The sequence below is a fragment of the Saccoglossus kowalevskii genome, chromosome 18 (assembly GCF_978046115.1).
Source record: "Saccoglossus kowalevskii chromosome 18, keSacKowa6.1, whole genome shotgun sequence".
Taxonomy (NCBI): Eukaryota; Metazoa; Hemichordata; class Enteropneusta; family Harrimaniidae; genus Saccoglossus; species Saccoglossus kowalevskii.
This window is the reverse complement of record NC_140658.1, coordinates 29,155,466-29,181,999: the sequence shown is the minus strand read 5'-3', so window position 1 is coordinate 29,181,999 and position 26,534 is coordinate 29,155,466. Positions and strand designations below refer to the sequence as shown.

The 26,534-nt window shown below is 37.2% G+C and overlaps 1 protein-coding gene across 1 annotated transcript; it reads right to left on the bottom strand.

The window, feature by feature from the left end:
• Positions 1–1,074: 1,074 nt before the first annotated feature.
• Positions 1,075–26,534, bottom strand: LOC102810376 (short transient receptor potential channel 4-like). The gene is made up of 10 exons (XM_078007769.2): positions 26,231–26,534; positions 19,951–20,075; positions 18,274–18,768; positions 15,533–15,902; positions 15,157–15,299; positions 14,477–14,940; positions 9,006–9,204; positions 6,497–6,670; positions 4,682–4,723; positions 1,075–3,383 (listed from the first exon to the last, which is right to left on the bottom strand). The coding sequence occupies exons 1-10, from the start codon at positions 26,406–26,408 to the stop codon at positions 2,979–2,981; spliced, it is 2,595 nt and encodes an 864-aa protein (XP_077863895.1). The 5' UTR covers positions 26,409–26,534; the 3' UTR covers positions 1,075–2,978.

The window sequence follows — 26,534 nt, the reverse complement described above, 5'->3', positions numbered from 1 at the left end:
AGTAACATTACCTTGCACAACATAGTCCGTGCTAAAATTGTTCGTATTTACGACATTAATAAATAGTTCGGTTTTCATAAACATTTTTTTCTACTTTTTGCAGTACGTTTCCAGGTAAAACAACTGCGAAAATATGACCGTGCGTAGTGAGGTGATTGACCACAAAATTGAAGGCTGCCTGGGGAGGGTAAATCGCTAAGACCTATTGGAAGGAGATTGATGTGACATATGACGCCTTACTAGCCGATTTTGGCTAAAATAACGCTCCGCCGCCTCTTTACACTAGTGTTCATACACGGAACTTGATATTACTTTTTACAATTTAAGCTGCTTTTAATCACATATTTTAGTGAAATATTTTTTGGTGGGTGAAATACTAATGTCATGCATAATTCACCTTTGGAACAGCAGTTGAATACGTGCCGACAAATGACTTCGAAACGTTCAAATTTTCGAACAAACTCCCGACATTCCTTGCGCGATATGCGTCAAATCGGTGTTTAAAGAACGCAGCGTCAATGGTACTACTGGGCATGTTACTGCACATATAGACAATACATTTTGGGAAGTAACCTCTCGTTGTATATATTAGAAAAAAAATATCCCCTTGAAAACTTACTTAATTATATGTCAATGTTTAAATGTTTTCCCAATATTAGGATCCATGTCAACAATAATATATTACATTTTTATCAATGCCGTCGAGCAAAATTTTGATAAATCAATAAATAATAATTTTCTGTGACATTTTGAACTCTTGTATCTCAAAGAATGTCCGGTGATTGCATGACTCCAAAATAACGAAAGCATAATTTTTAATGCCGCTCAAACCTCTCCAAAGTAAGAGTCAATCAACGCTGCAATAAGTGGATGGATGTATATCATTGTATATCATTCTTCAAATACTTTAATCATGTGTTCAGAGTAGAGTCATGCACACAAACGTAAACACTTGCTGACCTTCCTTTCAACTGTGTACAGTAATTACGTCATTCTCATACACACGCACACATCAATACAGTTATTCAGCGCTGGTCGTGTCAACTAGTGCAAAATAACATCAAGAGAATCGACTTTACGTAAATGATTAATAACTCTATTTATTGCTATATTCTATTGTAAGCCACACTTTCGTTTCTATACTAGGGGGGCATATTTCTCCCCCCTCTCCAGTATAGATTATTATAGTACTTATTGAGGTATATATAATGCATGTACACAAATTAGTTCACACTGAGCCTTCGGGTGTTATTACAATACAGTTTGGAAACACAAATACAAAATAATACAGTTTTAGGTTGAAGTACATTACAATTACAGTTACTTGTGCAGACTTCATGATTGCTACACTAATACAACCCGCGTGACCTTGTATGAATCGGTCACTCCACGCTTATATTACACTTACACAAACACTTCCAACAATTTTATTAACTATCAATTGACGTCAAACTGTGTACATGGACTTTACACACAAAATATATTCAACATTAAAACTCAGGAGATTAAAGGATGAGAATGTAACTGACTCGTTATGTAAACATGGCCATTATCCAAAAAACATAGCTACCCAGCGGAGCTCTGCGTGAGTAAAAAAATGTCAATTCAGCGAACACCGTTTGTAAGCATAATACACACAAAATGGCTTTGAACTTCACAAGTATGGAGACCACATGTGATTAAAATGTAAACGTTTTGTCCTATGTTTCATTTCTTTTGAAATTATCTGCAACATCTATATCCAGGTGATATTTTCCGGGGATATTGAATGTTAATTGTATCTGTCTGCAGTGTGTATCCGACAGATTACTGATTCCTTATTAATTTTGCAAAAATATGATAAAAGTTCATTTACATACCGGACAATTTATTTGCATATTGACTAAAGGTTACTTATTAAGGAGCGGAATCGGATACAGGAAACAATACCTGAAATGAAATTCATTTTAATACACTTGTCATCTGAATTAAAATTTACAATAATCCAAGTCAGTCCGCAACTCAAAAATAAATAAGCAAAAGATGTTTTAATTGTTTTTATTATTTTAATCAACCAGAACTTTTCTTGCCAAATAATAGGAAACGATTTGTTTTAATTCCTCAATACATGCGTACTTACATCTGGTACGCTTTGGTTGATGCGTGACGAAACATATGCAAGTATTAACTGCAGTTGAAATCTCGGGGAATGTGCAATTAACTACGCATTAACTGACATGTTATTTTCCCAAAGGTTGTAAAAGCATAACCAATAGACCGACATCATTTATTCAATCCATATAAAAACACCTTTTGGGCTCTCGTATGTTAAAACCATCTGGTTAATTTCGGGAGCGCTGAGTCGCTGATTGATTGGGTTTGGGGAATGTTGACAGTTTACCCTAGGGCAGCAACCATGTGTGGTTGTTACTTGGTAGTACAGCATTGGTATTTTCAATCTTAGGTTAGTGATACTTCGAACAACCATCTTACACTGTAAACAAGAATACACTTTATACGAAATAATATAAGTACAGGCAAATAACGACCACATAAACACGGCAACACGTCCATTACACACTTTTTCGAGCCGTCTTATTTAGGGGCGACTCAGGATAAAGTATATGTCTGCTCACATCATGCATTCGTAGTGAGCGTCATATAGCTTGACAGTAAATCTGACGCAAGCTTCAGTAATTACCTTGTAAATTAGAATAACGACTCTCACATTACTCCATTAAATTGGTCTTCGGTTAACGGCATATGATCTCGTCATTGTACAGCGTGTAACGAGGACCTGGTCCGAACATTCAACACCGATTTGAAATAAATATATATATATATCATGTTAGTGTTCGTTGATGATATGACAGACTTTATCCGCAACGTATGCACCACAAAAGTTATAGAATCATTTTCGAAATAAAATGAATTACAGAAACATACGACTCATCAAACCCATATATATATAAAAAGCTTTGTATTTAAAAATAGCCTATCTAATCGGTGAGGTCATCAATGTCAATAAATTCATCGTCATCCAGTTCTGCTATATCTCCATCAATTCCCGCAGCACGAAGAATCTCTGCGGCGACGTCGATGTCCTCTTGGGCTTCCGTCGTCGTGATGGGAGATGCCATATCGTCATCCTTGGTTGTACTACAGTCGCGTTTCTCATCATCCGTCGCGGAAGGGTCATCCTCCTCGATCTTGGCTCGCAATTGGTCTATTTTAACGTCCATATCGCCAATGGCTTCGAACATTTCATACTTGAAGCCTGAAATGTCCTCTTTCAGTGCCATCATCCATGGGTCGGGCCCTGTTTTACCACCACCACCTTCTTCTTCGTCTTCTCCTCTCATCTTGCGAAAATGATATCGCTGCACTAGACGTTTGACGACTTCCTGTTGAATTAATGATATCAGAATTTATGGGTTAGTACTAGAAATTAAAAGGTTATAATCGCCACGCAGCGCAGCACAGTTGTTACGCAGCGCAGCACAGTTGTCACGCAGCGCAGCACAGTTGTTACGCAGCGCAGCACAGTTGTTACGCAGCGCAGCACAGTTGTTACGCAGGACGTTTGCAAAAATCATATAAATAAATGTTTTTGTTTATTTTTTAATCGAGTTTTAATAAGCCGCATTGGGACTTATTATTAGGACGCTGTGTGATAGCTGTGACGTTTTAAAACATGCAAATAAGTATATATACTGATGACAGAATTACATGTAGCAATAGAAAGAACTTCAACTTTAAAAAGCGGTGGTAGTCAGGCAGTATGTAATGTATTTCACCGCGTTGTAAACATCGCCGAGCAACACCCATCGTTTACATCGTAAACGCTCACAATATGCGTACGTATTTAACAAAAATGGGTCGGAATGTTTTACACTTCATTATACATTCTCCTCCAGTCTAATAACTTGTATGCTTGAATGCTTATGACATTTCCTGACAATATTATGTTAAAGTCCAATGCAACACATGGAAGATTGATGAAGTTATTACTTAATTCCACGATGCATGAAGCATATATGTTTAAGGTTTTGTTGACTTCGTATTATATTTTCCTATGTTGGCCAGGCCATGTTGGGTAAATATATTGCTGCTTTAATTGGTGGTTGATTCAGATAGTAATGACCGCTACCGGTATTTAGATTATAATACTTTTGTTATTGTAAATTTCCAAAGGGTATTTATTATCAATTGCACGTAATAAAGACTATTATTATACAATTCATAATCGTTTAAGTTACGTACGATCAGGCTACAAAATACAAATATTTTTGTGTGTAGGAAGCGCTTCCTGGCCTTCATGCAAAAAACATCGAAAAAGGAACTTAAAAGCTCGGTTAAAACCTAACTGACCACACCGGGCTGCGTACAAATGTATATTGTCACATTAAAATGCTATATAACAAATTCAAAGGTTATCGGGAGTATCGTGAACCTGTAAATTGCATTTTGTATCTGTCGCGTTAATTAGGATATCCATGAACTTGAATCATAAAACACATTAGAATTGATTAGTATTCATAGGATGACAGCGTCATGTGGGAGTGGATGATAAATGTCGACGATGTGATACTGGTGTCGTATTCGTCTGAGTTCCGTTGATCTATTTGTTATGCATGACGGTCACAGCCACATTTAAAACATTGTAAGTTTAAAGATGACAAAGATAATACATATACATTACCCGGTATGCAGTCTCTTCTTCCCCCTTTACTGACAGCATCATCTGTAATCAATTGAGAAGAGCAAAAGCTTAGATTCAATGCGCCACACTCGCGACGCAGCGTATCACGCATCGCGCCATAGTCATCACGCAGCGCGCCATAATCGCTATGCAGCGCGCGTTCTAATATACAAACATACATGTTTGCATTTGTTGTATGCATCGCGTGGGACAATATAAAACACAACAAGGCACGATGAATGTTGAGCTATAGACTTAAAGTAGTAATAAAAATATTGTCATACTTTGTATATCACGTTCACGATATATATTTATATATTGCAAATAAATGAATTGAAAATATGGGGTCATCATACTTTGTTTGGAGAAAATCTAAAATTCAGTGAAAACAGCATGTTCTGTTTCTGGCATTTTACCATTGTTTTTTATGACAAGGATATATCTCAACATCTCTAATTTTTTCCCGGTGATATATGGTGGACAAATTTATATAGTGACTTACAGGGCACTTTTTGATGTTTAGAAGCATTAACAAAATTGACAATATTTTAATAATATTTTGGTCTATGTGAACTGCTGCTAAAACTTCATGAAATTTTATGTAATGTAATTTACTGTTTTTTTTCTCAAAAAAACAGAAAGACAGTGGACCATCAAATTAGTCAAATACTCTTGACTAAATCTAAAACAATTAATTATAGACAGATTTTGACACGATTTGCTGTCACTGCGTTATGCGCTAAAATATGCGCATATGTAACACACACACACACACACACACACACACACACGAATAGCATTCTACCTAAAACTTTAATTTCAATTTCAGAAAAAAACTATTTCCCGAAATTTAATAATCACGTCGCGTTGAGGACAGCGTCATATTGGCTCAAGTTAAATTGATCATACCAGATCATAGTTACATGTTTGTTTATAAGTGCGTAATAATAAAAACAAATATGTATGAGGATGATATTACTAACAGCTGCTCCCTTCGATTATACGTGCTATCGGGGAATAACTCGAAAACTATTCAGGTATAGACTCCGTTTAACAGCCGGAATGCGTTATTAAAATATAACGTCACGACATTTTACAATTATGGGTACGTTAGAAAACAATTGCAATAAAATGTCGTCGCTAAATGCACAGGTGAGTTCAATATGTCTATATATTAAGTATCTAATAAAATGAACTATTGACTTGTTATGATACCGGCCACCAATTGCTGTTATGAGGCGTTTTGTAGAGAAAAGAGCGTTATTTGTCAGATCTACATATATCATTATTTTACAATTTACAAGTATAACCATGAATCGGTATGCATGTCAATGAATAATTTTATAAATATCTTATTACAGGGTAATCTGAGTTACATTTGTGGGGTTGCAGCAGAATCCCCTATTAAAGTCCCCTAATATCCACTTACATGCTTAGATATGTCCCATCTGAAAGGAACGTTTACAGGAATTTCTCATAACGGGACTTGAAAGTAACTGTTGCTATTTCAAATGTTGAGTGGCATGTCATTCACAAAATGAAACAACTCTATAACACGTTTAAACTTAGTAATTGAGAGTTTTTGTTGATAACAGCGTACCTCATATATAAAAAATGTCACAGATATAGGAAAGTGCAAGGTTGTTTTGAGTTTTCAAATTCATGACTACAACAGAATAATTAATCATGATGTGATAATTAATCGCTAACCAAACACGACATGTAAAAGTTGTTAGAAAACTATCGCAAATTATACAATTTTGTACAAATGAAATAAAGAAACACATGCAGAGTAAAAACAGGGATGCCTCTTACAGCTTTTTTGGCTTCGAAGTCTTTATTCATCTTCCGACTAAATCGTCGAATAAATTTCATTAGTGTACTTGAAGTTGGAATGATGTTGAACGGTGCGTGTATGGTGTTCTCATCTCCGAAATAAGTGATCCACAGTTGTGATCGGGAATACTTCCACTGCATGTCTGCATCTTCCTGAAAGCAGTGGGAGAAAATAATTAATTTTTAATAATTGTTTACGAGTCCATATTCATGAGTAAATTGCATGTACACCTTTGTTTGATTTGTCTAACAATAATGTTGCAGGTATGACACCTGTCGAAGGTCAGCAAACAAAAAAACAAATATGTAAGTATGAGTCAGTTTTCCGGAAGTTTCTATTTATGAAATTAAGTGGTCCCTCATTTTGATGGGACTTTTAACTGTTGAGTTTATCACGTACGGTGTACATATTATTGATTTTCATCAATTAAATAAGCTATACAATTCCAATGTCCATCCGGGTCTTCAATTGAACAATAAAGGTATAATAACGCCGTGTAATTAAAGTTTTCCGGCGACAGCAGCTGTGTGCGAACTACGTTGTTAACTTTGTATCTATTCCAGTTATTTTTTACAGCCATTTGAAAAATAATAGCGCAATATTAAGTTCATGTGTTATGGTTAGTAGTAATAACAACATCGATTAAATATGTTAAAAATAGTAGTTGTAATCGAAATCTTAGTGTTCGCCGACATCGTACATGTGCGTTGTAAATATGGTCAGAACGAAACTGGGCACGGTATTTACACAGATGTAAAAAAAAAGGTTTGCCGTTTTAATATCTCTGACAGTCTTAGAACAGTTGATTCGTAGTTGTGGTCCGTGTTCGACGCTGTTTGTGTAAATATCCACGTAAATGGCCGCCGAGATCCCGTTGAAAGCAAGAAAATATTGTTTTTGCCCCCTCCCACCCTCATTTTTCTCATCTCATCTCATATATTTCCAAATAACTATTTTGTCATAAATCAGTGGATCAGTGGACGCGATGAGTAGACTATTTGAGAGGGCAACAAAAAGTAGCGTGGTTCTCTCGCTATCAGCGAGTCTTAGTGGCCATTTGAGTTTACGGGCGATTGTGTTTGTGCATAAATTAAACCGCGTTACATCAGCCTAAGTCACTGCACGCGTCCGTGCTACGAATAACTGTCGTTTGGATAGAATGCTTTCAGTCGTTTACATTATTTACGGTTCATAAGCGCATAAACATTTATAAATTTGAAAACTGCAGTCGACCAGTCAAAACGATCGCCGTGACGTCACCGCGGATGAATACACGCTCCTGCAACGAAAGACCAGTCTGCGCGTGTGCGTAGACGTATCGCCCAGAATCTGATTGACTTTGCGGCACATCGAAGAACTATTATAGCACAACCAGTTTTCTCAATTGGATTTGAATGAAACGTTGGGGTTAGGGTTATTTCTTTTAAATAGTGAACGACTTTTCTATAGGTTTATAGATAATTTATAACGTACAAGCTGACTTGCGTGTACATGATCACTGTATCGGCCGTGAGAATACTTCAGTTAATGGTATGTATTCGGTATTATGTAAAATGCAAATATGTCCATGTACCTCGTTTCACAGTCGTTACGCGACATGTCACATTCGTCACGCGGCCCGCGTTAGAATTTAGTGCAGATAAATTAATACTCATTCGCAATAAAAACTGGTCTTTTTTAACACTGTGCCAATATGCTTTCCGATAGCCAACAAATAACTCGTAGAATTCACTCCTATAAGAAACTAGAAGCGCCAAATTGGTTATTGAATGATTTGTTTTGTAATAGACATACATTTAGGGCCTGTGTATTTTCAATGTAAAGAATATTTTGTAAAGAATCACTGCAATTATTTTATCTATTCGTAAAAGGACGTTGTTGCTTCGACGATGGCTTACGGACGACTGACTGCGAAACGTTACACCCAGATCGGCGCCATCTGAAACAAACAAATAAATGTTTTCTATTCTCGGGAACGAACATACGGGCATGTTCACCACCCGACAACCCATCTGGTAAACACAGCGGTCGAAAACTCTCAACAAAACTGTATATTTTTTGGGTTGGTTGTTTAGACTTTCCTGAATAGTTTAACAATATAACGTGTGTAACATATATAGATTTGGTTGTTCGAGCTCGTCTCACACATCACTTATACTTTTTGATATATTGTATGCATTTCCGCTCTGACAGTTTACACCTCACAAGCTAAGCGCATCACGAATAAACCAAATCAAATTATAATCGTGAAATAACTTTTATACATCTAATTTGTATTTTGTAAAATACTCTAAGCATGGAACCGGACCTCTCTCACTGTTTTGTTCTTTGGTATGCAATTATGTGAATAATATTCCCAGATATAAATCATCGATTCGGACAGCTGACATATAATCGTAATCACATTAATGACACTTTTTATGACCTTGTTGGGATGTCCAAACCAATAAGACTAATTACCTGCACTTCCTAATGAAAGATACTTACATCGATTCGAGTGTATGTATTACTCATCATGGCAATCAGAATATTCAGTAGGACAATTATGGCGATCAGGTGGTAGGCGCCATACAGGATGTAGCCGACAACTTCTATTACCCAGTCTGTATCGCCTTCTACTGTCAAACTATCTAGATTGTTCACTCCGAATAAAGCCCAGAACAAAGAGTTCAGTGTTCCGGATATCCTATAAAAATGTAGGGAAAAAATCATTTCCTATTGTGTAATGTAAATACTTTTTCACAGTTCACCATTTTAAAACAAATCGGGTGGAATTTTCAGCCTAAAATTGTCGTGGGTAAAGAGAAAACAAATACTAATTTGCGCGATGACTGGATAGAATTAATCTTAGGGGTACATGTATACAATATTCGCCAACAACAACAACAACAACCCTCCTCGTGCCACAATTTATCCACCCCGCACAATGTCAAATGTATTACCCTTTAGGCTTGTTTTCTCGTCAAAATGTGTGCAAATATTGTGGATTTTATTTTAGAGTGTTTATTTTTTTCGGGAAGGTTTATGCTAAATACGATATAAATCTGAAGTTTTAATGAAACAAAAACTTGTGAAATTAGAAGTGTATATTTATTCGGCTGACATGCGTTGAATACCAACATTTATTGCGATAGAATTTCTGTTTCCGAATCACTTCAATCTATTTTACACGTGTTTGTTCTAGTCGTGGGTGGTAATATTATAACTATGATTAGTATAAAGAATGTGTCTTGTGTTCGGTATTCTCAAGCAACTGTGTAAACAGTCAGTGACTATGTTACACTAAGTGAACACATTATGGCAAAGTATATCTTCTGTGTTTGTATTGGTATCTAACGTACACACTTGTTCCTTTAGTCATATGGTTGAACTACAATCAATATCATATTCTAAGGACAACAATCATATTATGCTAAATGAGAAAGTGTTAATCAAAGATTGTGTTCTTTTGAAGTCACCCGCCCGTCGCTTTATTCAACGTATCCGTGTCACTTTATGTTGTGCACAGAGCAAAATTTAACGTTGTCTTGCGTGAAACTAAAGTCACCGTTTCTTTTCCTACTAACAATAAGAGTACCGGGTTGATTATAGACCTGGGTCGAAGTTATTCAGATAACTAGCCTGGCAGAATTTGACAGAATTGTTTTAACAAAATCCAAATACGACAGAAATATGTGTCTGTCTTACCCTACTTCACATACACACTTGGATACTGAGTACTCAACTTTGAAATATTAATATCACTTTTTGCATTTACTGTTGAAATAGAACAGATCAATCACTCCAATGTTCACAGAGTGTTTTGATTTACACTCGAAAAGTGGACGCGTATAATGTATAAAATAATATATAAAATCCTGCATGTTGTTCCGTTTTTTGGTTTTACAGAGAATTGACATTGCTGGAATTGTACGATAACGTTCAAATGAAAATAACGCGGATTCCACGCATTTTTCTATACAATATATAGGAATGTATAGATATATACACTACATTTACGTTATGTTCTGAGACAAGATGTAAAAATTGAGGCCCACGCACATCGTGTATCTGGGTAAAGTTAAAATGTGGCACCCACGCACACCGTGTATCTGGGTAAAGTTAAAATGTGGCACCCACGCACACCGTGTATCTGGGTAAAGTTAAAATGTGGTGCCCACGCACATCGTGTATCTGGGTAAAGTTAAAATGTGGCACCCACGCACACAGTGTATCTGGGTAAAGTTAAAATGTGATGCCCACGCACATCGTGTATCTGGGTAAAGTTAAAATGTGGCACCCACGCACACCGTATATCTGGGTAAAGTTAAAACGTGGCACCCACGCACATCGTGTATCTGGGTAAAGTTAAAATGTGGCACCCACGCACACCGTGTATCTGGGTAAAGTTAAAATGTGGTGCCCACGCACACCGTGTATCTGGGTAAAGTTAAAATGTGGTGCCCACGCACATCGTGTATCTGGGTAAAGTTAAATTGGGATTCCCACTTATATCGTGTATCTAGGTAAAGTTAAAATGTGGCATCCACGCACACCGTGTATCTGGGTAAAGTTAAAATGTGGCACCCACGCACATCGTGTATCTGGGTAAAGTTAAAATGTGGCACCCACGCACACCGTGTATATGTGTAAAGTTAAAATGTGGCACCCACGCACATCGTGTATCTGGGTAAAGTTAAAATGTGGTGCCCATGCACATCGTGTATCTGGGTAAAGTTAAAATGTGGTGCCCACGCACATCGTGTATCTGGGTAAAGTTAAATTGGGATTCCCACTTATATCGTGTATCTAGGTAAAGTTAAAATGTGGCATCCACGCACACCGTGTATCTGGGTAAAGTTAAAATGTGGCACCCACGCACATCGTGTATCTGGGTAAAGTTAAAATGTGGCACCCACGCACACCGTGTATATGTGTAAAGTTAAAATGTGGCACCCACGCACATCGTGTATCTGGGTAAAGTTAAAATGTGGTGCCCATGCACATCGTGTATCTGGGTAAAGTTAAAATGTGGTGCCCACGCACATCGTGTATCTGGGTAAAGTTAAATTGGGATTCCCACTTATATCGTGTATCTAGGTAAAGTTAAAATGTGGCACCCACGCACATCGTGTATCTAGGTAAAGTTAAAGCGAACCTAAATGCAGCCTTAATTTATAGTTGTGTATATTCTAAACTGTATTCGAAATAATATTGCAGTGGTTTAATTTTGTTTTAATTATAACTGTAGCTTGGATAGGCATTTGAAGTGCTTGCCATGGAGGTCTTTCATGGAGGGGAATAATTAACGAACGAACATATTTAACATCCGGGTACTTTTCAAAGCTATGACGTTTTAGTATCTGATCGCATTCGTATACGCCATTGTACATAGCCGTTCATGCTGCCAAGCATTGTGTACTATTAGTATAAACTCAACTTTTATATGCACAATGTGCTTTTTAAAACTTGGGTTTGAGCCTTATGCGTTTGAACCACAGTATTCTGAGAGTGAAAGCCCAATTGCGTTAAAGTACCGTACTTCCCCGATCACAAGCCCCTCTCGAGTATGAAGCCCATCCCTATGTTTTTACTTGGTATTTATCGAGTTGAGGGCATTCACGATTATAAGCCCAGAGTGTTTTTACTGGGCGTCGACGATATTCTTTAAAATATGCGTGTAAAAGGTGTGTTTCATTTCATAATAATCGTGATTGGCATGTTAGTTTGGTTCATGCTTTTCGTTTTATGAGAAAACTCGCATTAATTTCAAGTTCAGAGTGCATGGCGAACGTACACAACGTGATTCGCATCGTTTCTATTCTGTCATTTACTCAGGATGAACATCGATGTTGCAATTCTGGAGTAATTCATATTTCTTTGAGTAGTAGCCTTCGAAAAGCCAAAAATGTGATCGTCAAGACGTGTACCTGGTTATCGGGCATGGTTTACTTTGAGACTATCATGAAAGGCCTAGGGTTTGAACGATGAGACATGTTGGCGACCGAGAAAGGTGTTTAAATTCTTCCTCCACACTCAGTTTACCCACGGTTACTATTAACCGTCGTTTATATTTCGGAAATTGCGAATCGCCAGTTTTTAGGGGAAAAAATCATCGTTTTTTCGTTGCAATCAGTGCTACAGATCGCATTTTAACATTGCGGTAATTCACTTCCGCATTGCGCTAAAATATCATCGTCAATAATCGGAAAATTTCATCATTACGACACATCATTTTGATTGGTTAATGAAAGACATGACCTGTTATGTCAAAGGAAGTTGTTCCAGGTCAAATCGTGCTGAAAAACCTCATGGTGGAAAATTGTTTTGCGTCGAGAGTTTGCGTACGATCGAAAACATACCAAAACGAAGATAATGATAAATGCCTTCGTCCACTGTTTCCTCACAGACCCTACCCATTATTTCACCGTAAATTCAGACAGTATGTAAATCGTATTGTAATAAAATGTGTGTGTTTTTTATGAACATGTTTGTTTCTTCATTGTAAGTATCGTTCAAATCAATGACGCATTTTTTTCAAAAATTATTTTCCCGAGCCCGGCGTGGTGAACGAATATTTCTTTTGGATAATTTTTCGTTGTTTGCAAGATGGTTACAGTGTTTAACCCCAAAACAAAATAATTTTTTCTGAGTTGGTCCTCGAGTACAAACTCATCCCTTACTTTTCCTTTACGTGTTCATGCCTCCGGGCTTATTATCAGTGAAGTACGGTATACTGTGACGATTCAGATCAGTCCAGTGTGAGTGATGAGAGTATATCGTCGACGATGCCCCTTGTTCGGATGAAAGTTTTATTTCAAATTACACGGAAGTCTGTGAACAATCTGCTTGGTGTTCCTGCGACACTTGTCCCATGATTTGCCAGTGCAGCCCCGTGAATACATGGACGAAAATGTTTCCACCACCACCCTACGAACTCAAGATTGCATACTCCAGCATCGATACTTTGAATAATTTGCACGCCGCACAGTGCAGTACTGGAAACAGCATTTATTAGACAGTTAGACTAAAAACAATCGCACATCCATAATGTTTGTATGTTGATATGCTTGTAAATAACATTAACGTAAAAGTCGAAACAACCTAGACTAGAAGTCAATTCACCAGTCCAGCTAACTATGGCTCCCTAAGTTGCTTATATTTAATCAGATACTATTTCGTCATCATGCTTTGTTACCTTACCTGTTTATACCTCATGAGGGCGTTTTTTTATGGCAAGATGGCGCAAACGGAAGTCCTTCGCAGGTTTATGGTTTCTCATATTTAAATCATCATAACTCTGAAGATAATCAATTTTTTAATTTTTTTTTCAAATTTATAATCAATATACATAACTTGATAAATACAAACACCAAAATAGGCTCTATTTAGTTCCCCTTTAAATTGGGATTCCCACTTATATCGTGTATCTAGGTAAAGTTAAAATGTGATACCCACTTACATCGTGTATCTGGGTAAAGTTAAAATGTGGCACCCACGCACATCGTGTATCTGGGTAAAGTTAAATTGGGATTCCCACTTATATCGTGTATCTGAGTAAAGTTAAAATGTGATGCACACTTACATCGTGCCCCAGCGTAAGGTTAAAATGGTTTCCCACTTACATAGTTTTCGGTGCAAGGTTAAAATGTGATGCCATCTTACAACGTGCCCCGGGGTAAAGTTGAAATGTCATGTCCACTAACACTGTATTTCTTAATAAAGTTAAATGAGTTGCCCGCCGACATCGTGCCCGGGGTAAGGTTAAAATGAGATCCCCACGTGTATCTGGGTAAAGTTAAAATGTGATGCCCACTTATATCGTGTTTCTGGGTAAAGTTAAAATGTGATTCCCACTTATATCCTGGAGTAAAGTTAAAATGTGATGCCATCTTACAACGTGTTCTAAGGCAAAGGTACAATTTGATGCCCGCTTACGTCGTGTATCTGCGTAAAGTTATAATGTAAAGCCCACTTACGTTGCAAACGGATGTTTACAGCTCTCCGCCCCAACCATCAAGCACTCTAGTTCAGATTCATTTGCATGAAACCAGTAAAGCTGGTTTAGTCCAAATGCAAACGCCATCCATACTAAACAAAATATCATCATGAACTTGGTGGTGTCCAGCAGCATTCTACCCAGCGATATCTGCATAGGTCCTACTTGTAAACTAACAACAGTAATACGTATGAGACGAAGAAAACTCAAAGCTTTGGCAATGCCGAACATGCCATGCGCAAAAACGGCAGAAAAGGGTAGCGAGTACTGTTCAATGTTTGGTGGTTGGGTCGTAGGAATGTCCGTAGAAATAGTGACCTGAACTTCGTCACCGCTGATACCACCATAATCTTCATCGTCGATAAATTCAAAGTCCATGCTGGACATATTGAACAACGCTCCATTGACTGAAGTAGGCGTGGACACATTCGATCTTAGATGTAACTGTGAAATAAATAAAAACTTGTTATTTACGTTGCATCCATTTAAATGAAGTGCAAGTAGAAATATTGTTTTGTCAAAATATAAATTCAGTAAGTAAAACCATTTAAGTCGCGGTTTCCACCTCTCAGATACACTACGCTACACTACACTACACTACAATACACCAGCACCGTACTTCACGCCACACATAGAACACGATACAATTACTGCGTTTACCTGAGAGAAGAGAATTATACGAGCCACAACCCACGTCCAGTATAGAATAAACGTCGTATAATCAAACATCTTGGATTTGATGTCGTCTCGGAATGCCGACAATCCCTTCGTAAATGCACATATCCACTCTTCCCACGTCATGCCTTAAAAATAAAAAGTGAAAATTGCTGGTGTGTACACTAAATACTCCAAAATACTAAATTGTCCAATTTCTGAGGAACACATTGATTTGTAAGTTCATCTTGCAAGTTCTTGTTCAATGACTAGTCGTGGGTGGGATTTTTAGGGTACATGTACAGGTATGAGTTGCAAGAGAGTTAATCGGTATCTCAGCCATATGATATATAAACATATATTAATATATGATAATTCTTACCTATTATAAATATTATAATCAACCATTCTGTCACAGAGAATGGGCCTTTTTTGTCTCCGTACTGTGCTATATGTAAAAGTTCCTCTGGACTCGACGGTTTTATATTTATAGTTAATGTTTGGAGACTTAATAGTATCAGGAATGCCATAGAGGAAGCTGTTTGCATAGAAAATTTAACATACGGAGACCGCAGTAACTTTGTTGATTTCGAATCCGGTGCCACAATATAACATATGGAATACATTGGATAGCTGATAGCGAAGTATAATGTGTACATCATAGCCTTGAATAGACTGTGTTTCCTCCACTGGTGCAGGCCGTGGTACCATCGCTGTATTAACAGTTGTTGGCAGTGAGGATGGGCTATAAACTGTGAATAAACATAGATAGCATATGTACAGTGACTAATATTAAAGTGTTCAATGTATCGCACTACCGCGCGGTACAACCCAACATCGCGCCACGCAATCCATTATATCGTGCGATATAATCCAACATTACGCTACATAAACCATTATATCGTGCGATTTAACCCAACATCGCGCCACACAATCCATTATATCGTGCAATACAACCCAACATCGCGCCACGCAATCCAATAAGTCGTGCGATATAACCCAACATCGCGCTACACAAACCATTATATTGTGCGATACAACTCAACATCAAGACACGCAATTCATTATATCGTGCGATATAACCCAATATTGCGCCACGTAATCCATTATATCGTGCGATATAACCCTACATCGCGCCACGCAATCCATTATATCGTGCGATATAACCTAACATCGCGCCACGCAATCTATTATATCGTGCGATATAACCCAACATCGCGCCACGTAATCCATTATATCGATACAACTATTAGTGCCATGTGGTATAACCCATTATTTTGCGATATTAGTATCGGGGATATAACCCGCAGCATACACAGATTGTGACATACACTATAATGTAGACAGTGACATAAATCGCGAAATTGATTGGTGTTTCGTTTTCTTGGTCTCTTTCTACGATGGTTATGGAGGTGAGCAGTCTGGTATTGAAATCACCGTGTCGGATTAAACAAAAACAGAAACAGAAGCAAATAATGTTTTACAATTGAAGAATGGACCTTTCTCGGATTAAACTTTTCAAATAAATGGGAAATACATACTACAAATCTGCCATTGACGGATATACACTAATTTGCTATTCTGTTAGACCATAGACCTTAGAAAGAGACTAGAGTCTATGGTTAGTCCTTGCCTGCTCCAATGGAACAGTTTACTATATTTAAGTATGTAAATATTAAGCACTATTTAAGTTGGATAATCACAAATAATAGTACTCGCGAATCTCGCTAATCTACATCACGTCCATTATAAGCTTAAAGGGGCACTTCAAGTTAAGCCTAATCTCACAACAATATTACTTCTGGATTAAAATTACAATGGATAACAAAAAAATAGATCAACATTGTAAACAACATAAACAATAGTGTCCCATGATTCTTTGGTGCAATCCCTGGGTTTGGAATACTGCCTTTAAATATATGGGCACTAATCATTATTCAATCATTTGAAGATTTGAAGAAAACGTGTCAACAACGAACGCTTGTCTTTTTGAATATCTATATAACATCAAAGTACTACGCTGGCATGTATATAGGCAATCTGCGTTTAATCTCTTTAATTGTTTGCATAAATGGAAGGTTATGTTTCAAACACAAGTATTTGCGGTTTTAGTTGTTACATGTTTCTTTGTAATACGCATCTGTCTTACGCTTAATAGTGTGCTGGGGTTGCCGGGTTTAAATCAAATATGTAACACTGTCAATAATAATATACTACAAATTTCGACGACTGTTAATTTCTTATTATTCCAAATTAACGGAATTGAGAGAAACGCGATACAACAATTACAAACATAAGATTGCAAAAACATCAGTGTTGATGGGTTAAAGTACAGACTTATATACACGATTGATTATCCACCTGTTCTTGGTGTGTTAGCTGAGTGCTTACAACTGTGCACACAGAAGATAGATACCACTGTAATACGTGATAGACCCCTACTCTACTTTATTACCCAATAACGTCTTCACAGTATTAAACTATGATAAACTAGAGATCTTGCTTTGCAACACACAGTTTGTTCGATGGAAAAAAGCACTAATACACAACATGTGCAACCTGGCGTGTGTTACTGTACATACCAAAACATCAGCACACATGTGTATAAGAACCGAGATTAAATCTTACAAATAAATATTAGTTTGACAACTTATTCAGAACACGATAACCCAAAGTCCAGTTTACCAATACAACAATATAACACATTACATGTAAATACTGTAGTTTGATGTTCATCTATAAATGAATGCCTGGTTGGCCGACGCCTGTAAATCATGTTGTGTTTCGCTGGAAATATTATACTTTATTATCAGATGTCTTAGCAATAAATAGCTTGCATTTCAACCGCAACAACAAACCGAGTACTTTTACAATCAAACACTACTCAAGTTGACTCTTAACATTTTTTGCAAAGTATATACTATTCAAATTTAAAATGGATTTTTGCGACAAATTCCGAATCTATTTTTGGGAACATTTGGTTAATTGTCATCACAGCTAGCCTTTTACCTGCAATTGTCGATAATGTATGGCTTTGTTCAAGGTGAAATACAACTGTAAATACAAAGTCCCACTCGCGACTTTCCCATATTCATTTACCCGCTTTTGATTTACAACACTTACCCGTTTTTGTTTATGCTTAACAGCCTGTTCCACAACGGGGAGTTCCAGACTATTTCGCCTTCCAGCTGAAACCTTTTCCGCATCGTGACTCAGTACTAACACCTGTTCTTTAGTATCACGTATGCATCCCAGTAAATCCGCTGCATACTCGTCACACTGAGTGGTCAACTCTAAATACAGAGTTCGGAACTCGTAGTCTCTCTCACTCAGCTCCCTCAGCTTGGAGCTCAGTTTAAACGCATCTGTGATGGGATCGCTACAAGTCAGTGACATATAAGCTTGACTAGCCAGGGCCCTATAGATGTTAAGAGTTGCCTGTGAATGCTGGAGCGTAAATTTGGCGGATGTGAAGCTGAATGACTCTGGGTCTTCAATTTTAGCACCATAGTCCAGGAGAAGTTTGATGATGTCATGGTTGTTGTGGTGCGCTGCTAACACAAGTGGCGTAAGATCAGGGTGAAAGTCCCCATTTAAAGAACGGCAGTAAAGATTTTCCTGCAAAATATGAAAGGAGGTTATCTTCAACTGACATGCAGAGAACGGCAAGATTTAACACAATTTCTTTTATATAATTTTTACTATCACATACTGCTTGTACAGTGCTACTAAAGGGATGAGTTATATGGAATTAGTCGAATAAAACTCAGTATAAAGTCAGAAACGCGACCGTTGGCTAAAACGCGTTCCCCGTCGATACGCGCGTGAAAATCATTGTTCTAACGCCATTCATTTGCAACAAGAGTAAGAGAACGACATGATATAATACGCGTTTGCCCCGAAGGTGCGTCGTAGCAGTGTTTGTGTGGTCACTGCACATAACTGAACTTTCAGTCGCGCGTAATATAGTGTTAATTTGATTAACTGTGCAAATGTGCATGTGTTATAATTACTGGTACGTATAATTAATTCAAAATGCACGCGCATCTGCGCCGTACGTCATTTTATAAAAACGTACTATCGTGGCTTCTGTAAACGATAATTTTTAGGATAAATTAGAATACAGTATGAATATTAACACGCAATGTCTTGGTAATCCACGTTGACTCTTAAAGTAATTGCTCTAACTGAACTATCACAGCTCGCTTTATCTTTATGACGTTCAAATCATAGGTATATTTAATTGATTGAATTTGGATGGAAGGAAATAGTAACTCTGTCAGCCATGATGATACACGTCAAGACTACGTTTGACATAATTGTGATGAGGTCAAAAAGCCAGTGCTTAAACAACCATGATACTAAACCCGAGATACAGCAATAATCTTAATGTCGTTCCAAAATCATTGGTAAAACGAAATGGTTACTTAACAAATAGTAATACCCTCATGCAGGGTGTAGAATTGAGTGGATTAGAGGCACGCGGGGTATTTCTCAATGTATACATCGACACGTCTGAATATTATTCGGATAAAGACCGTATGACATCCACGGAACGCTCCAGATAGGCTGACAATGAACCCAATTTTTGGTTTTATTTTTCCGATCTCTCGCTTCTCCTATTTTTGCTTCTCCGCACTCGCCTCCTCCTTTTTTTCCCCCTTCTTCCTCCCCCTCCTTCTACTTCCCCTTCTTCTCCTCCTCTTCCTCATCGACCTCCGCCTCATCCACGAAGCAATGAACGGGTCACATGCAACATCTCGAAGGTCTAATCAATTTATGTAAGTCAGTTTCTCTTACCAGTTGATTGGATTTCTTGATATGTTCACAAATTACCTCCACTGTCGACACTATCTGTTTGTCTACAGCTCGCAGCAATGCGTCTCCCAAGTCAACACCATGATCCAGCAGTATGTCAATGACATCTGAAATGAGATGCAGAAATCTAGAATCTCATAAATCAAATCAAAGATATCGATAGCAAGCAATCTGTACACAATTACCTTATCTTTTTCTTCAAATTAGGGTTCAGAGAGTGGAGTCAAATACCAAGATTAAATTGGTATCTACTTCTAATAATATACTTTTGACCTGCACATTTTGAGCACAGTTCTTGCAAACCCGTATACTGAACCGCGTAAATGCTTCTATTTCAAACAATAATTAGGACTCAAAATGTCAGGTAATTTTATACTTGGTATGGTCGCGAGTTTTGTAACCACAAGCATCGGCGATCCGCTCCGCTAGGATTGCCCTTATAATTACTTTTGTGTGTGTGTCGTCTTTCATGTTTTTTTTGGAATAGACCGATTTGGTTCAAACCTGACCAACTGGCAGGTCACACCTTCACCTTAGATAGATGGTAAAATTTGAAGAAACAGATTCTAGCCCACTATTTCTATAGCAACAATAAAAAACAATTATTTGTCGCTAAATATATTTCCTCCTACAAATCTTTGAATAAAAACGTCGGACATATCTCATTCTAATTTGCTTGAGTGTGTGCTTAAAGTTATTATTTTGTTTTTGAGTTAACGCCAGTGCTTACTGGATTGACACATTCAGTTAGTTCAGTGCTAGTCTGTGAGTAAGATAATGTGTATACCAGACATTAAAACCATCCTAGATAGATTTTGTAACTTGATTACTATAGTTCTCCGTGTGTGCAAGGCGTTCATACATTCAGTATATACTAGACATGGTCACGTGGGTACTCTTGGTTGATGTTTCGACAGTGCTTTAGTATGATCGTATAAATATTACGTGAATGTAATCGTTTTCCGACTTAAAATACATCTTCACACGCACTGCGTCCAACACTATCATTAGATTAATTAAGCTCGTACATCAAGATCTTATTTCGTGATAGTTTGTGACTAAAACAATCAAACGAAGACCTTTTGATAATATATTACGTAATAACTTATTATGCGATGGAATTGTCAACACGTTATCATTTCAAGTGGCCATCGTGGAAGTGTGCTCGAATCCCAGTGCCGCTAAATGTGCCGCTGACCAACGATTTGTCATTTCAATGGTCAATAAATCACATCAAATCCCATTAAACACTCGTGTATCAATATATTGCTTCCAATAGTATCCATATAATGACTGAAGTACTTCATTTGTAATTTGTGTGGGTTTCTTTTGGTGGGAGCATTTAAGTTTTATTGTCGGCAAAACTTTAGTTTTAAACCTTTTCAGTTTCTAATATCTTGACGAAACATCTGACAGGTACGGTGTCCGCGAGCTATACTGATCGAAATATGACGTATTGTGCCGTTTATCAACTAAGTTATTATTGTTTTCACAATTCCCATCATGCATTGTTATTTCCAATATGGCTCCAACTTGAGCTAACCTAGGAGGTAGATATTTTACCTTGTTCAATATGCACATAGTGGTTGCATGAGTAAAATTACAAAAGAGAGGAAATACAGTAAACAACTCAGAAGTCTACTATAGTGGAAAATAGAAAATACTTCGAAAACTAATTTTAATACAGTTAATTGTCGATCGTCGAACAGAGAATGCAACTGTTTTTTTTTTGTTTTTGTTTTTTTGTTTAATTTTATTTTTTTTAAATTAGATAATATCGTGACCAAATTGTATTTAGAAAAAATGACATGTTTTTAAATATACGTGTTCAGTGCAACATGATTGTATTGCTTAATTTACAACATTATGACGAAGGACGTCGCCCACGTCGAGTTTTTGTTTTCAGATTTTAATTAGAATGAAGTGTTTCAATAATAATAATTGAATTTTAAATTGAATTAATTTTAATAATGTTAAATGAGACAGAGCATTGACATGCTTCGAATTGTGGCCTCAGCCACGTCTAAATAATGAGAACACTCACCTATTATGTAAGTTATTATTATTATTATTATTATTATTATTATTATTATTATTATTATTATGTTGGTAATAAGATGTAATATGTATAATTACGTGTAATTTTTAGTGATGACTTTGTATGTTTTTGACTAAACTTGAATGTGATTTATCATGAACTATTTGCAATAGTTTCTCCAGTCGTACTGTAACGATAAATGCGCATGCGTATTAGTGTTTTATAAGATTATGGTTATAATTAAATTTGATTATTAGCATACAACATCAAACAACAACAATGAATGCTTCACTGTTTATTGGAAATTTAACCAAATGTCCGTTTCAGCTAAATAATGAGAATATAGTCATTGTCCTGTGATTTTTCCGCGGATGTAAATCACTTGGATATGCATTAATAGTAATTTGTTGTTATTCAATCATTTTGTCAGAGGTAGTATGCAAGGGTTAATGAGCAGACAGAAGAGAATTATATAAAGAATGCAATGCGGTAAGGAATGTGTTTCATTCATGCATGTGATCACTCTTCCACATATTGACACGACATAAAGGTCAAATGAACATAATACGAAGTCTGCGCACTGACTGTCGATTCAATAGGCTGCACCCATAGAAAAAGCAGTATTCATCTACTAAAATATTTAATATGGAGGTGTGCCCACTTTGGAATATAAATACACCCATACTGCAGGAATTTCCTGAATTCCCGCCAAATAAAGATCCGTAGATAAGAGGACTAGGTTTTTGAATTACGTTGTATTGACCGATTTCTGAGTAGGAAAAGTACAGAATAGGCGTAACACTATACACAATTTCGGGTAATTTGTTTATTATTTTCATTTTTTATGTGAAATCTTTCACTCAGCAAAATGCTAATTTGTAATGCACTTAAATGTTCTGTATCTTTACTAGTTTGCTGCGTGCGTCTCACCTCACAATTATGCCTTGTCGCGTTTCCATGAAAACATCGAACGCGTGTTTTTGTCAGTAAAGCTATAACGTGATATGAGACGGCAAAATCTATTGGTTTAAATTTGAAATTGATGCGAGTTTTTACAAGAACGCTGATTGATGGATGCCTTTACTTTGGACTGGTGCTCACGAAATCCCGATAAAAAAGTGTGGTCACTACTTTTCGCACAAAGAATGAGTCAAACACCCCTGAAATTGGAGATATTGTAGTCATAACCATATCTCAAAATTTCGTTCGGGTACATATACTGAAAAATCATATGTAGTTCTAGTTGTTACGAATTATCGAGAAATTCTGACAACTACCTTGTGTCTAAATCAACAATTATGTAATACTTTATTCATTAGCTCTTAACATTTACACATACATGTATATTTAATAACAGAGACCGCGAACTGCACCAGTATTTATATTGGGGTGCGAACAACCTGTTCTTGCCAACCAGTCAGTGCATACGCGCATGCGCACAAAATGGAGATTATCTCCAGATTGGCAGAATTTACCAGACTTGGGGGGGGGGGGGGGGTACAAAATGGTCGAAAAACATTCAAGGGGAAATAGAGTAAACGCCGTGGTAAAGTGCCCTGTTGAGTGCATTCGCGACACACCTGCTGTATTAAGGACGAAATACTGATTTCACTGTGAAGGAAACCAATAGAGTCCGGCAAGAATTCCGTAGCTATTTAAATACCATCAGCAGAGTAACGGCCGTCATTTCATCGCAATGTTCTTATTATTGCCACGTATTATTCAATGTAATGGTTTCTGTGAAAGCGATGCACCCGCGAATGTAGCACATGACATACGTTTCGATTTCCTGAGTGTACATACTCAATCTAAATGTACATTTAAACGGTTGCTATTTAATACAGTACCTTTCTGCTATTGGAAGCGATTTATGTTCTCTAACGAGAGTTTTTACTCTTGGGAAGCATGCTTGTGAAATAGTAGATCTCAGATAATAGCGTGACCAAATTTTATTTATAAAAAAAACGACATGTTAAAATATGCACAATCCCACGCCGGCAATAAAACCATCACCAACGGTCCGTAGTTTAACGATACAGTGGGTCAACGCATCGAGTATTTGTATTTATAGCATATGGCTGACTTGACTCACTTTTGGTAGAGTAAATATTTCTACGTTTAATACTTTAAATAATTTACACGTATATATATATATATATATATATATGTAATATGTTATAGTTCGACTGTGTGGTATTATTACATAGGTGACATAACAAGACATCGCCATCAGCGTAACGTTCACTTATACATTGCATGCATACCACAACTTGCGCCCACGCATCAACACACGAGGACATTACACTCGTCACCTTCCAGTCACTTGTTATACACCTCCCCCGCCGAGGTAAACCCATGACCAGACGTGTTATTAGAAATAGGATCTGGACCTAAACACGTTTAAAAATAAGGACTTCTAATATTACACTGGAATGTTTAGATTTGTGAAGCAATGCGCCAATTGATTTGAAAGTCATTCACTCTTCATTAGATTTAATCAACCACAGGTTATTTCGGATGTTTGAGTTGAAATTGTAATTTTGTTTTGATATAATATATTATTCTCGGGAGTGAGCATCCGGGCATTTTCACAGCCTGGCAACCCAAAACGGTGAAAACAATGGGAGAAAATTCACAAAAACAAAACCTGTGCTTTAGGCTAGTTGAAACTCTTGAGTAGTGTAACAAGACTACTTCTACATTGTGCAACATATATAGATTTGGTTCTTCGAGGTTTTCTCAAACTTGAGTTTGTTTTGTTTTCTCGACCGGCGTTCTACAGCAGCTCACGCAGAGGCTATAAGAATAAAGGAGTGCACGTCTTAGCAACATAGAACGTTCTGTGACGTAACTCCGCCCGAGTAATCACTGGCTTTTTGTTCGCGGTGTTTTCAACAATTGGAAACACTATTAATGTTCTTTCTCAGATGTAAAAATCAAAATATACTGATAGCAAAAACGATGGGTTTGTTTATTTTTGATATAACTGATATCACATTGCCAGAATCGGCTAAATGTTCAGTCAGGAGAAGGGATATGTGACATATGTGTTATGCAATTAATCCGATACCAAGCGTTGATTCATTAATATGTATTTTATTAGAATTATGAAAACTGAAATAAATTGCAATTATACAGTGATATGTATGCCACAATATGTCTCCGATCATTACCCTTTCCCAAAGACTGTATTTTTATGCCATATTCATTTATTGATGGTATCGGGATCGAGCTGACAATACAACATTTTACGAAATATTTTACACATTGTATACGCATGCAGAAACTGTATTGGCGTGACATAAGCTACTCGCTTGGTCTACAGCTATACACGGTAGGGCGGTATTGTGTGGGTTTTTGAAGTGGCGTGCTTGCGGTGAAGGCCGTTTCTAGAAGATTGAGGATTCTTTGCATGTGTATCCATCCCTGATGAATTCCAGAGAGATATAGTAGTTGTGTTTTCTTGACAGAGGCTATACATGGCTACTCGGGGGATTCATTCATTTATTATGCATTTACGGACAAATCGCAGTGCCAAAATGTATCTATGGCAACGTCAATAGTTAAAGTTTACCAAGAATAACAACTTAAATCAAACTAGAATCGTTGTTTAGTATATGTGCTCCGATTACGGGAACATTATGTTTTGAATTTTGTTTTACCATTCTCAAATTTGCGGGAGACAGGTATCGGAATATAAATGCATTGAAAGCGATTCAAAAATTGTTGCTTCACAATATACGGTCAATGACTTGCGGTGTGCGCGACGCCGTGTAACCACGCGGTCACATACATCAAACAACTTGAATATCATGATAGTGGGAACAAAGATATTTTACAGCTACAGCGCCGATTTGTAGTCAAAAATGTTTTTTCCAGAATATGTTCGTGTCTAAGGGTGATAATTTAAAACTTGAATCTGTAACTTCACTCCCGATTTAGTGCAGGCTATCCCGATATCACACACGCCTGTCTAAATTGTGTTAAAATTAACGAGACACATTTAGTAAACTGGCACAGGTCTATATATTATTTCGAACAATGCCGGAATGTCATTTAACAGAAATTAAACTATTTTTATTACTCGTATATAGGATTCGATGGTAATGAAACCATTGTCTTTGAAATAGTTGACTCGGTTATGAGCCAAGTGCGAAAACAATGCCCTCTCCCCGGGGTGATTCGGCTGCTTACAGTATAAATTATAAATGCCGACTGACATACCTGTACTCGCGTTTTCCACCGCTATTATCAACGCTGTCCTGCCGTTCGGGTCCACGCAGTTGAAGTCCAATCCCACGACGTTCTCTAAAGCATACTTTATTGCTTTTTTGTCCCCTTTTTCGGCTGCGCCTAAAAACAACTTCTCCACGGAGCGTTTTATCTCTTCACGTTTATCCATAATCTAGACCGTCTACAAATATATATTCTTCAATCTTCCGTATTCTATGAGCTGGACGCAGGATCGTACCTTGTTAATTATTTCTGCTCTTGACTTGCCATTTCACAGATTTGGGCACCCTAGCTT

Coding starts and splice junctions, on each gene's coding strand:
- LOC102810376 (XM_078007769.2), bottom strand. CDS start 26,408: ATGGATAAACGTGAAGAGATAAAACGCTCCGTGGAGAAGTTGTTTTTA. Junction 6,671..9,005: donor ATACATACACTCGAATCGAT/GTAAGTATCTTT, acceptor CACTGCTTTCAG/GAAGATGCAGACATGCAGTG. Junction 3,384..4,681: donor AAGAAGAGACTGCATACCGG/GTAATGTATATG, acceptor TTAATTCAACAG/GAAGTCGTCAAACGTCTAGT.